Source organism: Megalobrama amblycephala, linkage group LG8 (assembly GCF_018812025.1).
Source record: "Megalobrama amblycephala isolate DHTTF-2021 linkage group LG8, ASM1881202v1, whole genome shotgun sequence".
Classification (NCBI taxonomy): Eukaryota; Metazoa; Chordata; class Actinopteri; order Cypriniformes; family Xenocyprididae; genus Megalobrama; species Megalobrama amblycephala.
In genome coordinates, this window is record NC_063051.1 from 5,732,698 (window position 1) to 5,746,127 (window position 13,430).

At 35.9% G+C, this 13,430-nt stretch overlaps 1 protein-coding gene across 5 annotated transcripts in view; it reads left to right on the top strand.

Moving 5' to 3' along the window:
- Nucleotides 1-13,430, top strand: part of cntn4 (contactin 4) — a 197,361-nt gene that overhangs the window by 178,867 nt on the left and 5,064 nt on the right. For 4 of the 5 annotated variants that reach the window (XM_048198885.1, XM_048198887.1, XM_048198886.1 and 1 more), the window contains 9 exons: nt 1,417-1,537; nt 1,945-2,103; nt 4,020-4,169; nt 5,369-5,439; nt 7,010-7,244; nt 7,474-7,589; nt 9,811-9,997; nt 10,132-10,244; nt 11,535-11,703. In XM_048198885.1, coding sequence (XP_048054842.1) covers nt 1,417-1,537; nt 1,945-2,103; nt 4,020-4,169; nt 5,369-5,439; nt 7,010-7,244; nt 7,474-7,589; nt 9,811-9,997; nt 10,132-10,244; nt 11,535-11,703 — 1,321 coding nt within the window. The remainder of the gene's footprint in view (nt 1-1,416; nt 1,538-1,944; nt 2,104-4,019; nt 4,170-5,368; nt 5,440-7,009; nt 7,245-7,473; nt 7,590-9,810; nt 9,998-10,131; nt 10,245-11,534; nt 11,704-13,430) is intronic. The other variant, XM_048198888.1, reaches the window with a different exon arrangement.

Sequence of the window (13,430 nt, forward strand, 5' to 3'; positions counted from 1 at the left end):
ACATGGCAGCCACCATGTGGAGTGATCACCCTTGTGTAGAATAATATATATATATATATTGAGATATATATTTCTTTTAAAAAATATTAAGAATTAATGCTGTGTCTACTAGCTGGACACTTCACATACATAAATGCAAATTTATATAACTGTAATTGGTTACATTGTACTATATGTATATGTATTCATATCAAGTACTTTCAGCTGAATTGTTGGGGAAAAAAAAAAAATCACATTAATTCTTTCATTAAATTCCACAGTTTTGAGTTTGTGAATTTATGATAAGAGATTTTCCCATTATGTGTGCAGGCACTGACAAGCCATTCTGTATTAATCTAGAGCATAATTAAGCTTCCCACTCAGTGATATGAATTACAGCACTTGTACAGTCACATGCGTTTCTTTTCATTAAAAGTTCATGATATTTTTTTTTTCCTTTCCTTTTGGGGGTGAGAGGCTGATCGCTTTTCTCGTCATCTAGTTCAACATGTCATCTGTAGAGGCGCCTTGTCGCCAAAGAAACAAGCAATGGAGAACTTTCTAGATGGAAGTGCTCTATTTTAAGAGCAATATCTGACACTCTTATATTATTTTGCCTGATTACTATGATTTAATATGAGTGATGTATCTTAATAGCAGCACTTTCAGTGAAGAATGTGGGGAAAGTATATACCCTGGATAAGGGAAAAATTTTAATTCCACAAACCCTACCTTTGCTTAAGTCAATTAAATCCTTCAAAGTACTCATAGAGACAGGTACAAAAATTGTCCAAACCAAAAAACAGCCAAATTTCTGATTCGCCTTATACTCTGGTCCACTTTGTAGCTATTTCTGAGCAAAACCTGCCCACCTAGACACAAGAGTTTTTGTTTGACCTACATGTTTTGCATGTCATTTAAGACAGAAAGCCTTACAGAAAGCTGGAAAAAAGAAATTAATACTTTTATACAACAAGAATGCATTACATTGATCAAAAGTAACAGTAAAGACATTTATAATGTTACAAAAGATTTTTATTTCAAATAAATGTTGTTCTTTTAAACTTTAAATCCATTAATAATAACAAGTAATGTTTCTTGAGCACTAAATCATCATATTAGAATGATTTCTGAAGGATCATGTGACTGAAGACTGGAGTAATGATGCTGAAAATTAAGCTTTGCATCACAGGAATAAATTACATTTTAAAATATATAAAAATAGACAACAATTAATTTACATTATAATAATATTTCACAATATTACTGTTTTTGCTGAATTTTTGTGATCAAATAAATGCAGCCTTAGTGTAGATTAGAGACAGGTATAATGTAAGTACATATAAATACAATAAAAAAAATACACTTAGATAACATAAATACATTTAAATACCCAATCTGTAACTAATTACCATTTCTTTGATATTTCTGTTTTAGCAGCACTCAGCAGGTGACATCATGATCCGGAACATTCAGCTGAGGCATGCTGGGAAGTACACATGTGCTGTACAGACCAAGGTGGACAGCAGCTCCATTGCAACTGACCTAATTGTCAGAGGTGAAAATGCTGTGAAACCCATATAACACTTGCATGCGGTATATATCTTATCTTACACACATATATAGAACGTCATCTACTTTTGCACACTGGAGCTAGTGAATATTAAATATATATCATGAAGACTAACTAGATAAAGTGTTACAGATTGTTAAACAAGCCCTTGAAGCATTGCAAATATTTACCAAATGGATGAAAATATGTGCTGGTTTTCCTGCTATAGCAAAAAAATACCCATAAAAAATGAGACATAATCTAATTAGAGCTTTTAAGTCAGTGAAAACATGAAGCTCAGACTTAACCAACTGCACTGCTGTGCTTTAGGCGGCTGTTTATGTGCAACCTACAAGCGTGACATGTCTCTGTGTGTGTGTGTTTCTGGTTTGCATGGCTGTCTTCTGTCTCAGGTCCCCCCGGCCCCCCTACCAGCATCCATGTGGAAGAAATCACAGATACCACTGCCACTCTCTCCTGGAGGCCTGGTCCTGATAATCACAGTCCAATTACTGCCTACACCATCCAGGCTAGAACCCCTTTCTCCCTCGGCTGGCAAGCTGTTAGCACAGGTGGGGCTTCTAACCAGCCTTCACTGATCAAAACATTTGCTGCATAGTTTCCTTTTTCGTCCCCCTGCTTTTTCCTCTCATATGATGTACTGAGATTTTCACCTTTTTTTATTTTTTTTATGATGCTTGTTTGTGCTTTTTTAGGCCTTGCTAAAGTGACTGGTTTTACCACCTGTAGTTTTGCTTTCTCTGTTGCTTGAACAATAATCCAAAAGGAGATGTTTTGCTAAATGTTGAGACTCCTTTTTTCTATACAATGAAAGTAAAATGTATCCATGGGCTGTATGAGTGTATATACACACACACACATAAACTAAACTACTGTTCAAAAGTTTGCGGTTGGTAAGATTTTTTAATGTTTTAAAGAAGTATCTTATGCTCACCAAGGCTGCATTTATTTGATCAAAAATTGAAAAAAATACAATATCATGGCTCCGAGTGTGATATTGCGTTCATGCAACAGTTCAACGGCACAAGTGAGTAAATAAACAAAAAAAAAACAATGGAGTGTCTTTAAAATCTTCTTTTGTGCAGAACTACTTCCTTCCGCCACGGACAGTTTAACAGTTGAGCCCAAGCCTGTGTTACTAATTCTAAAACGTCACTTTAGAACTAATAATGAAGGAACATTGAGTTGCTTCATTGAAGCTTATTGTATTATGCAGATAGAGTATTATGGTATTATGAGATTGATACCGACTAAACGAGTGTATTACCTGCATCTGATATAGCATTCATTCTTCAGGTCGATATCCATAATATTATATCCATTATAAAAAATCAGTTTTAATGTCTGCTGAGGAAAGCGATACATTTGTCTTTGTCCTTTTAAAAGATTTCCCATGAGGGCGCTAAAACAACTTCCTTGTTTACAACCAGTCCCTTTCAATTTGCTACTGACTCATTCATAAAGATAGTCTTTGCCGCCATCTAATGGTGTAATAATGTAACTTTCACTTAAGTCAAAATCACAATCACTAAGGGACCCTTTCTCAATACCAAAAACAGCATATTATTTATTAAAAAAATCATATTTATTCAACAATAATATTTAAATGAACAACAATAGCCATTAGACAAAAGGAGATAAACACAAGCAAACAATTCAGTCAAACGTACAAAAGCAGCGCTCTAGTACAGGATTTAATTTTCCCCTTAACCCTATTCTTTTTACATCTGGAACAAGTAATAGATTAATAAGACCGAAGATTGTCCATTTGATATACCCCAAATGAATTATATCTCATGTTTAACCACTATCTACATAAGAGCCAGCGGCAAATTCCCGAAGGACTGGACAAGATTAAGCTGTTCTCGGCGGGTATATGAACTCTGAATGGCCGCTGGAGCTCACATCTGCGAAAGCCTCTGAACAAATTGTAAAATAGGCACTATGTTTATATATGACTCACATATTTCAGGTCTAAATAACTACATTCTTGCCTAAAAGATTCTTAAAACTACATTCCGTGACACAATTGTATTTGTAAAAAAATATGGTGGATTTGCTGAAACGCCATGACAGTCGCCACAAGCGGAGTGATAGAAACGGTGAAACGGTACCAGTGCTGATACTGGGGAAATATTGCATCAGATTCGAGAACCAGAAAGAACTGTTGTATAAATTGATATAATACAATATAACACAAAAATGCATGTATTAATCTGCATTATATCTCTTGACCACTTTATTCTTGATTGCACTGTATAATTTGAACTGTAGGGTGTTATTTTTATCTCAGCTTTCACAGCACCTGTCGATAAGCCCAGTTTTTGTATCTTACCTACGGAGCCTATTATCTCACTGAGCCGAAGAGACCCGTGCTGTGCGTCTTGTTTGTGTGAGTGTGCGGGGGGCCGTGCTGGCTCACGAGGGGGCTCGTCTCACAGTATGTGTGTGTTCTGTTTTGTTCCAGTGCCGGAGGTGGTGCGGGGCACGCATCTGACTGCTACAGTAATCGAGCTTAACCCCTGGGTGGAGTATGAGTTCAGAGTTTTGGCAAGCAATGCGGTGGGCACAGGAGAGCCCAGCAAACCATCGAAGAAAGCCAGGACGAAAGAAACAGGTGAGTGCTTCAGACACATTAGTCTGTATGTGCCTCTTTCAATTAGCGTCCTGCGGTGTGACTCGCTATTATCCGTTACTTGAGTTAAAGGAGGGACCAAAGACATATCTAAGGACCAGAATATTATAGAGGCTTGGAGGTGGCCACATTTGACTTGAGCCAGAGAGTAAACACCCTAGCAAAATGCTACAATACACTTTAGAAACCCCATAGCAATATGCTGCAATGCTTGAGCATCCTGGCGGTTCATTTTGCATGCAGACACCACTCACATTTCTTCAGAAAATGTAGAAATTTAGTTATACATGCAGTTTTATGGGCTAGTATAAATTACAAACAGGCTAAAATGGAGTATTTGTATTTTTAAAAATGTACTTCTCACACAGCAATGCCATTTAAGTAACTGTAAAATGCAAAAAGGTGATTAAAAATGGTGTATATAGTTACATGGTAGATATATATATATATATATATATATATATATATATATACTGTTCAAATCGATAAATTTTTTTACTTTTATTTAAGTTTCTTATGCTCAATAATGCTGTATTTATTTGATCAAAAATACACTTAAATGGGAAATATTATTTAAAATTTAAAATAATTATTTTCTGTTTTAATATATTTTAAAATGTAATTTATCCCAGTAATGGCAAAGTTGAATTTTCAGCATCATTACTCCGGTCTTCAGTCACATGAGCCATCAGAAATCATTCTAGTGTGCTGATTTGGTGCTCAATAAATTTTTATTACTATTATTGTTATTATTATCATCAATATTGTGCTGCTTAATATTTTTGTGGAAACTGTGATAAATTTTTTTTTAGAATTCTTTAATGAATAGAAAGTTTGAAAAGAACAGCATTTATTTGAAATACAATTCCTTTCACTTTAGATCAACTGAATGTATCCTTGCCGAATTAATTTCTTTAAAAAAACATGCCAGTGCAGATATTTAAAATTATAGCGTAGTTAACTAAAATTATATCAGTTTTTATTTTCAGCTCACAGTTGAACTTTTAAATCATACAGTTAAAATGGTCTAGCATCTAAAAATATAAACATGTCCTTATACATTTTTTTTTAAGCTCAAATCATGTCCTTGTAATTTGTCGAACTTTCAAAGCAAATGCAAAATCTGAAGTCTTAAATGGCCACACCTGAGCCAGACTGAGTAAATCTTTTCCTTCCTCCAGTTCCCAAGGTCACCCCAGCCAACGTGAGCGGAGGAGGTGGCAGTCGATCAGAGTTAGTCATCACTTGGGAGGTAAGATGGCCAGTGCACTTCACTCGCCCGTTTGTGTGTGTGTGAGTGTGTTTCTTTCCCTTAGTGAGTCCTTTGTATACAGTCTTCTTTTGCAAGCTGGCTAGACACCATTGTTCCCTTTATTTGAGGTTTTCATTAATCATAGTAAAGTGGATACACATAACACTTCATTTTCTGTAAAAACTGCGCAGCAATAACTGCCGCTGTCATACAGGAGAAGCAGCAAAGATAATTAAATGGAGTTACCCTCGAATTTTGCAAGGAACTTTTCAAAGATTATCTTCTCTCTTTCTGTATCTCCTTTCATGAGACATCTTCTATTGTTCAGGTTTGAGAGTCAGCTGGTTTTATCTATTGAGCTGGAAGTTTGTCACAGGCAACTTAAAACTTCAGTTTGAGAGATTCACTTTGTGTTGTTTTTTAAATAAAAATGACGTATACCACAGAACGCTGTCTTTTGTTCAAAAGAACTTCATGTCTTTAACTTTAAAACCACCTACGTTATTAAAATCTGAAGTCTTATATATGTATATATGTATATATATATATATATATATATATATATATATATATATATATATATATATATATATATATATACATATTTTATATATATATATATATATATATATATATATAAAATATTTCTTTATTAGACTGAATTATTTTTATCAATATTGAAATGTATGTAGCTTTGTCAGATTTTTCTGAGACAGACAGACAGATAGATAGATAGATAGATAGATAGATAGATAGATAGATAGATAGATAGATAGATAGATAGATAGATAGATAGATAGATAGATAGATAGATAGATAGATAGATAGATAGATAGATAGATAGATTGATTGATTGATTGATTGATTGATTGATTGATTGATTGATTGATTAGGCTTGGCCTTTCTATGGCAAATTGTTATTTTCACAGCAGACACTGGAGTGAGCGCTTGATTACAGGTGCATTTTTATTTAGCCATTAAGCTCTCCCGCACAAGTGTGCGAGCGTGAAAACATATTCTCCCTCTTCTTTGAGTCACATGCCATGGTTTCGGACTAATGGATGCTATTTTCCGGTGGTCTCACCGTTACCGCGCCACATTACTGCATGGTCAGTGGCAGACCGATACCTCAAACAAAAACCACCATGATATCATTACCTGGCAAAACGATTTTCTGGGAGATGGAATCCCTCTCTCGCTGAAGAGGCCGAGATGACAGCTATTGCCTCAGACCGCGCCGCGGCAGAGATTAGCACGAATGCGCCGTCTGATGCCTGACAGGTGTCGGGGAAGTCATACATCCTGCTCTCTCCACAGCCAAAATATAAGAGACGGGTTTGTGCGTGAACTCTTGAGTTAAGAGAAAACACCTTACAAACAAGTGTCATGGTTGTAAAATTCTATGACATTACCATGGTACGTGCCCAAAAAACATGGTTGTTTTTGTCTGTGGTGTACATATAAGGAGAAGTATAAAAGGATAATCTACTGGACAGGGTATTATAATAAAGGGAATGTACTGTATTATAGATATATGTGTTTTAATTGTGGGTGCGTGTCTGTTTTGCAGCCCGTTCCTGAAGAGCTCCAGAACGGAGGAGGGTTTGGATACGTCGTTGCTTTCCGGCCCTTTGGCGCCACCGGGTGGATGCAGGCGGCAGTTCCCTCTCCTGAAGCCTCCAAATACGTCTTCAAAAACGAGACCATCTTACCCTTCTCCCCGTTCCAAGTCAAAGTGGGGGTGTACAATAACAAGGGGGAAGGACCTTTTGGACCCGTGGTCACCATCTACTCTGCTGAGGAGGGTCAGTCACATTAACCGTTGCGTGCAACAGAGAAATTAAAGTCAAATGTACCTTTTGACATTTCGCTGTGGAACGCTTAGCAGGCAGTTAATAGGAGCCAAGTTAACTGAAGTGTGTTGTGCCAGAACCCATTAATCATGGCCAGTCTTGTTTTTCAAAAAGAGTTGGACTTTTACAGACATTTGTTGAATAAAAGGGTCTAATCGAAGAATTTCTCCTTCGGATTCAGAGCCTGGAAGGGCACCCAGTCGACTCAGAGCCAAAAGTCTTTCAGCGTTTGACGTTGAAGTGTCCTGGAAAGCCCTTCCATGGAGCACGAGCAAGAAACGCGTTCTCGGCTATGAGGTATACTAAACACTTTCACATTAAAGTTACTTTTTTTTTTTTTTTGGTGCATAAACAAAATATTTTATTGTTATAATTACTTATTATTTATAATAAGTAAATAAATTATAATTATTAAATTATATTTATTTATTTAAAATATTTTTCCAAACCTTAAATATTAAAATCGTTATGCTTTTTTTTTTCAATGAACTTAAAAGTGTGTACTTTTAAACAATAAAACCCAATATCTAGGTAATTGTTTTTATTACTAAGCTGTTTAACAAAATACTTTTTTCCCACTAAATCCTACAAAATAAATCTACTGATGACTTAAAGGTACAATATGTAATAATTTTGTCTGCTAGAGGTCGCTAGAGGCCTATTCAAAACAAAGGCGTAGCTTGATGACACCAAGTTTTAGAGCGGAATCTTGGGACATGTGGTCTTCACCTCAATGGACGGTGCAAAAGAATAGGGATAGGACGGGAACAAATCATGTTCATGGATGCGATTATTAACGTTACTGTAGTAGCAGAGCAGGACCGAGTGTTGTGGGAGCTGAACGAGGCCGCTGGAGCGATTGCGCAACACACGCCTCACAAGTAGCAGAACTTTTATTATGACACAGTCGCCAGCTAGTCACGTTACGGCTAAACCGAGGGTAATGGGGGTATGACATTTGACAGGCATTCATTTTCTCACGATTTACAAATAGTTGGAAACATTTGGGATATTGTAAGTACTCAACTGAACAAAATATATAACACTGGCCTAGTGGTTTTTAGATATTTTACTGCAAAAATATTACATATTGCACCTTTAAAGGGATAGTTTACTCAAAAATGAAAATTCTGTCATCATTTACTCCACCTCAGGTTGTTTCAAAACTGTATAAATTTCTTTGTTCTGTTGAACACAAAGAAAGAAATTTTGAAGAATATGGGAAATTGAACAGTTCTGGGGCACCATTGACTTCCATAGTATTTTTTTTTCCCTACTATGGAAGTCAATGGTACCCCTGATTACAAACTTACCAAAATATCTTACTTTGTGTTCAGCAGAGCAAATAAATTTATACAGGTTTGGAACAACTTGAGGGTGAGTAAATGATGATAGAATTTTCATTTTTGTGTGAATTATCCCTTTAAAGTTTGACACTGTTTTCATTTGTAAACTAAATTAATTAAAAAGGATACAACTTAGAAGTATTGATTTATGATAATTGATATGTAAGTATATATAATAAAATGCAATATGCAAATACCCTATTATTCAAAAGAGTTTTTTATTTTGAAAGAAATTAATACTTTTATTCAGTAAGGACACATTAAATTGTGTAAAAATTACAGTAAAGACATTTATAGTGATATAAAAAAATATATTTCAAATTGATGTTGTTTTTTGAACTTTCTGTTTACCTTAAAAAAAAAAAAAAAAAAAAAAATATATATATATATATATATATATATATATATATATATATATATATATATATATATATATATATATATATATATCAGTTTCCACAAAAATATTAAGCAGCACAACTGTTTTCAACATTGATAGTAATAACCATTAAAATGATTTCTGAAGGAACATGTGACCCTAAAGACTAGAGTAATGATGCTGAAATTTCAGCTTTGCCATCACAGGAATAACTTACATTTTAAAATATATTACAATAGAAAACTTCCAGAGTACTGTCGCAGCACTCTGTAGATCTTACAATGTGGGCTACTTATTTAATTTGGTAGTAAAATAATTTCTGAGGTTGTAATATTGCAACCAACTCCTAGTAAGTGGTGTGGTTTTAGTCATTTTTTAACTTTGTTGTAAGTTGCTTTGGTAAGTCATCTACAAAGATTGTAAATATAAAGCACTGAGACCTTTTTGTCCTCTGCTAACAGTTGTGGAACAAATACAAATTAGGTTTGTACCATCATCCATCTCTGACTCTTCAGCTGGGACTGTCCAGAGACTTTGGGATGGAAAAAGAAAATCAGTCAACCTGACAGTTGGGAAATGTTGCATATGATGTTTTTCCAATGACAGGTTCATTTCAATACTGCCACACTTCAGTGGCTGAGTAACCAAAGCACCTGTAAGCAGATAGCCTGCAATTCAGATACTCCATAAAGAAAATTCTAAATGAATTCTTTCTTCCACTAGTTTTAATGATATTGGGCCAAGTTTAATTAAAGTTTAATGTTGAGCGGTTCTGTTTTGTCTTTCCCTGTAGTTGAGATACTGGGAGAAGAATGACAAAGAAGATACAGCTAGTGTGCTAAGGACAGTAGGAAACCGGACAATAGCCATTATTCAGGGCTTAAAAGGAAGTAGCACTTACTATATAACGGTGAGAGCCTACAATACAGCAGGAACAGGACCACCTAGTCCAGCGGTCAACGTTACCACCAAAAAACCCCGTAAGTAACTTTTTTTATTTTATTTTTTTTTTATAAAAGCTCAATTGAAGGGGGATGTTACTGAATGATTGAAGGATAGTAACACTTGTTGTATTAGATTATTGTCTGTCTGATTTGTGTCTGTCTTCATCCAGCCCCCAGCCAGCCGCCCTCAAAAGTCATGTGGAATACATCAAACTCAAAGATTATTCTCAACTGGGAGCAGGTGAAACCTCTTGAGAATGAATCAGAGGTCATGGGATATAAGGTATGCTCTATCTTCTTGCAAAAGTGTAAAACTATTTGTGTTTGTCCGCTGTGTATCATGTGTAACAACAGCCTTTAGCCCTAAAGTCACCATGAAACTAAAATTGCAATAATCTTTTCTTCCCCATTGTGACCTATATCCAAGTGAAATGGCTTATCGAACAAGAAAAAAATGTAGGGTGGGACATGATTTTGTCCATCAGGAATTGATTGGATCACATGTGAGTGACAGGTTGTCCCGCCCTCGCACAGTAAACACATCATCAGAGAAGAGAAGCCAGTGTAAGTGAGAGGGGAAGATATTTTGATTAAAGATTACAAGGAATAATGATGTGCACGGATAAATCATTTATAATAAATACTGCAGTATTCCATAAAAAAATAAGAATTGTCCATTTTGATTTCATGGTGACTTGAACTACATTCACAATGTGACACAGCACATTACTGCTCAATGATTAAATAGCTTTCAGTGTATTAGCGCCACCAAATGCTCTGATATGTGCATGACAACGACTCCAAAGCCTCTTTAGGTTTGCTTGTATAGTTTGGTGTCGTTTCATAGCTGAAAATCCTGGTGTCAGTAGCTTCATAGGATCAGTTATTGCTGTTGAATAATTCATGCCAGATATTCGCTCCAAATGTCTGCATTTAATGTAAAAGGACATTTTTTCCCTCATAGTTTGAGTTTAAGTGTTTGGAATACAGTGAATGTAGAATAAATAATGTTTGCATTAACAGTTCATTTAATATTGCTAATATTAAATCAGCCTTCATGCATGTATATTTCATCATCAGCCATTAAAAATTACATATCGGTAATACAATAACTAATTGTGTTAGTTACTTTTTATGGAAAGTTCTGTGTTATGTTACTTTTGTGTTACTTTCTCTCACCTGGGCTGTGATTGCTTGTTTTTTAATAACAAAAAACCTTAAAGTTCTATTTTTGGCAAATGTAAAAGGCCGTTTCACACCAAAAGTGAAATGAATAAGCCTCAGGCTGAAGGAAATGCAAATTCACACCTGTACAGTAGAGGGCGCAGCTCACCGATTTCTCTCAACATGGGGACAGGAGAGCTGCCAATCAATAAATAGGAAAACAAAGTAACTTGCATTACTTATTTGAAGAAGTTACTCAGATATGTTCTTGTAAAGTAATGCATTCCTTTACTAGTTACTTGAAAAAGTAATCTTTTTCTCATGTTACTTGTACGTTACCCCCAATACTGGGTGTGATATGATGTGGGACCATGTAATTGGAGGTAATTGTTTTGGAATGGTTCTGTAGGTACTGTACAAGCGGAACGGAGTCAGCAGGCCCAACATTATGGAGACTAACACCACGTCAGTGGAGCTCTCACTGCCCATAGATGAGGAGTACTTCATCCAGATCAAGTCTTTTGGAGAAGGAGGGGAAGGCAGCAGCAGCACACAGATCACCATTCCCAGAATAGCAGGTAGATTGTCCTATGCTGAGTGACTTATTTTTTTTTATGCTACATTTTATTTATTAAAAGGAAAAACTTTGAAGCTTACAATTTTATAAATAAAATACATTATAAATAGATATAGTAAATTAGTAATATAATATGTAAGGGATAATATACACTCAGCCTCTCATTATGACATTAAACTCAACAGGGCGATCAGACTTGAATCAGCCTGAAGGGGTTTATTTTGCACTAATTACCGGCTGACTCTACATTATCCTGCTGATTACATGACTACTCACCAAATAAATTAATAAATGTGCATGAAATATTGGGAAATTTAAATGGTTTTACTATGTGAGCAGAAAAACACCAAGGAATATGAGAAATATGAAATGCACTACTGTTCAAAAGTTTGGGTCAGTACAATTTTTCAGTCCTTTCTCATCAAGGATTCATTTATGTGATCGAAAATACAGTAAAATTGTAATATTGTGAAATATTATTACAATTAAAAAAGTTTTGGTAACACTTTACAATAAGGTTCATTTTTTATTAACATTAGTTAATGTATTAACTAACATGAACTAACCATGAGCAATACATTTGTTACTGTATTTGTTAATCTTTGAAACCCTATTGTAATTGTTACATTTTCCAAGGATCAGCATTCTCCCCTAAAAGTGATTAGGCAGACCAAACCATAAGTTTTCTTCACACTGTCTACAATGTCACCAAGGCTCACCCTGATTGGCCTGACGGGGCAGTCAAAAGTACAAAATGGCTCATAACTCTTGAACCATTAAGCGTAGGCTCAAGTGTCTTATATCATTGGAACCAGTGCAGCAACATTCTCTGGAGTCTGGTTGTCAATAGTTATCAAAAAAAAAGTTAAGGTCATGGGATGACCTCAATTCTAATTCATGGTCCCCAAGGGCTGTCAAAACATTCGAAGTGGGTATTAGCCACTTTTATTAAAATGGCTAAACTCGTGAAAAGAATGAGATATTTTCACCAAACTCAGCACACCTACGCAAGAGCTCATTCTGTGGTCGCGTGAAAAAGGACGCGACGACTGGTGGCGCTATAAAGGCAAAAAAAAAACATGAAAATGGTGCCATGGTTGTCTTTGAGGACATTGATGTATCTCGAGAAACATGTCCGCCATCAGCCAATGAAGTTTGAGCAGCTATCAGACAAGGTTAACGAGGGCTGATTCGGAACGAAACTCACTGGGCCTGTTTGACTCACGGCTCTAGAGGCCTGTGAGAAATTCGAAAGAAATCGGCCACCAGGGGCGCCTTCACGTTTTTCACGTGCGCAAACGATCTTGTATTGCACTTTTTTTCACACTCGCCACAAAATTCGTACCACATGGTAGAACTGTTCATTCTGAGGAACTTTGCCTCTAGGACCGCCTCTGTCCTTCGAATCGTTCATTAAAGGTGCTAAAGAGGATGTTTTGTTTTATACATTTTTGCAATATTACTTGAAACTGTCTTTACTAACTGATAAAAGACTATTTATTAGGTGCACTGAAAGGAATAATATTAATATACATCATCTGTGCACGAGGTAGGGCCTTAAAAGCATCAGCCAATCGTTTACGCGATCATCGCGTAAACGATTGGCCCTCTGGCTTGTCAATCACTGCCATGACGTTCCTTGTGAGAGACGTGTGCGGGCGGCTGCGCGCTCCAGTAACTTTCCACACTCTACAGGCGCCGCATGCAATGTTTTTGTCAGAAGACAGG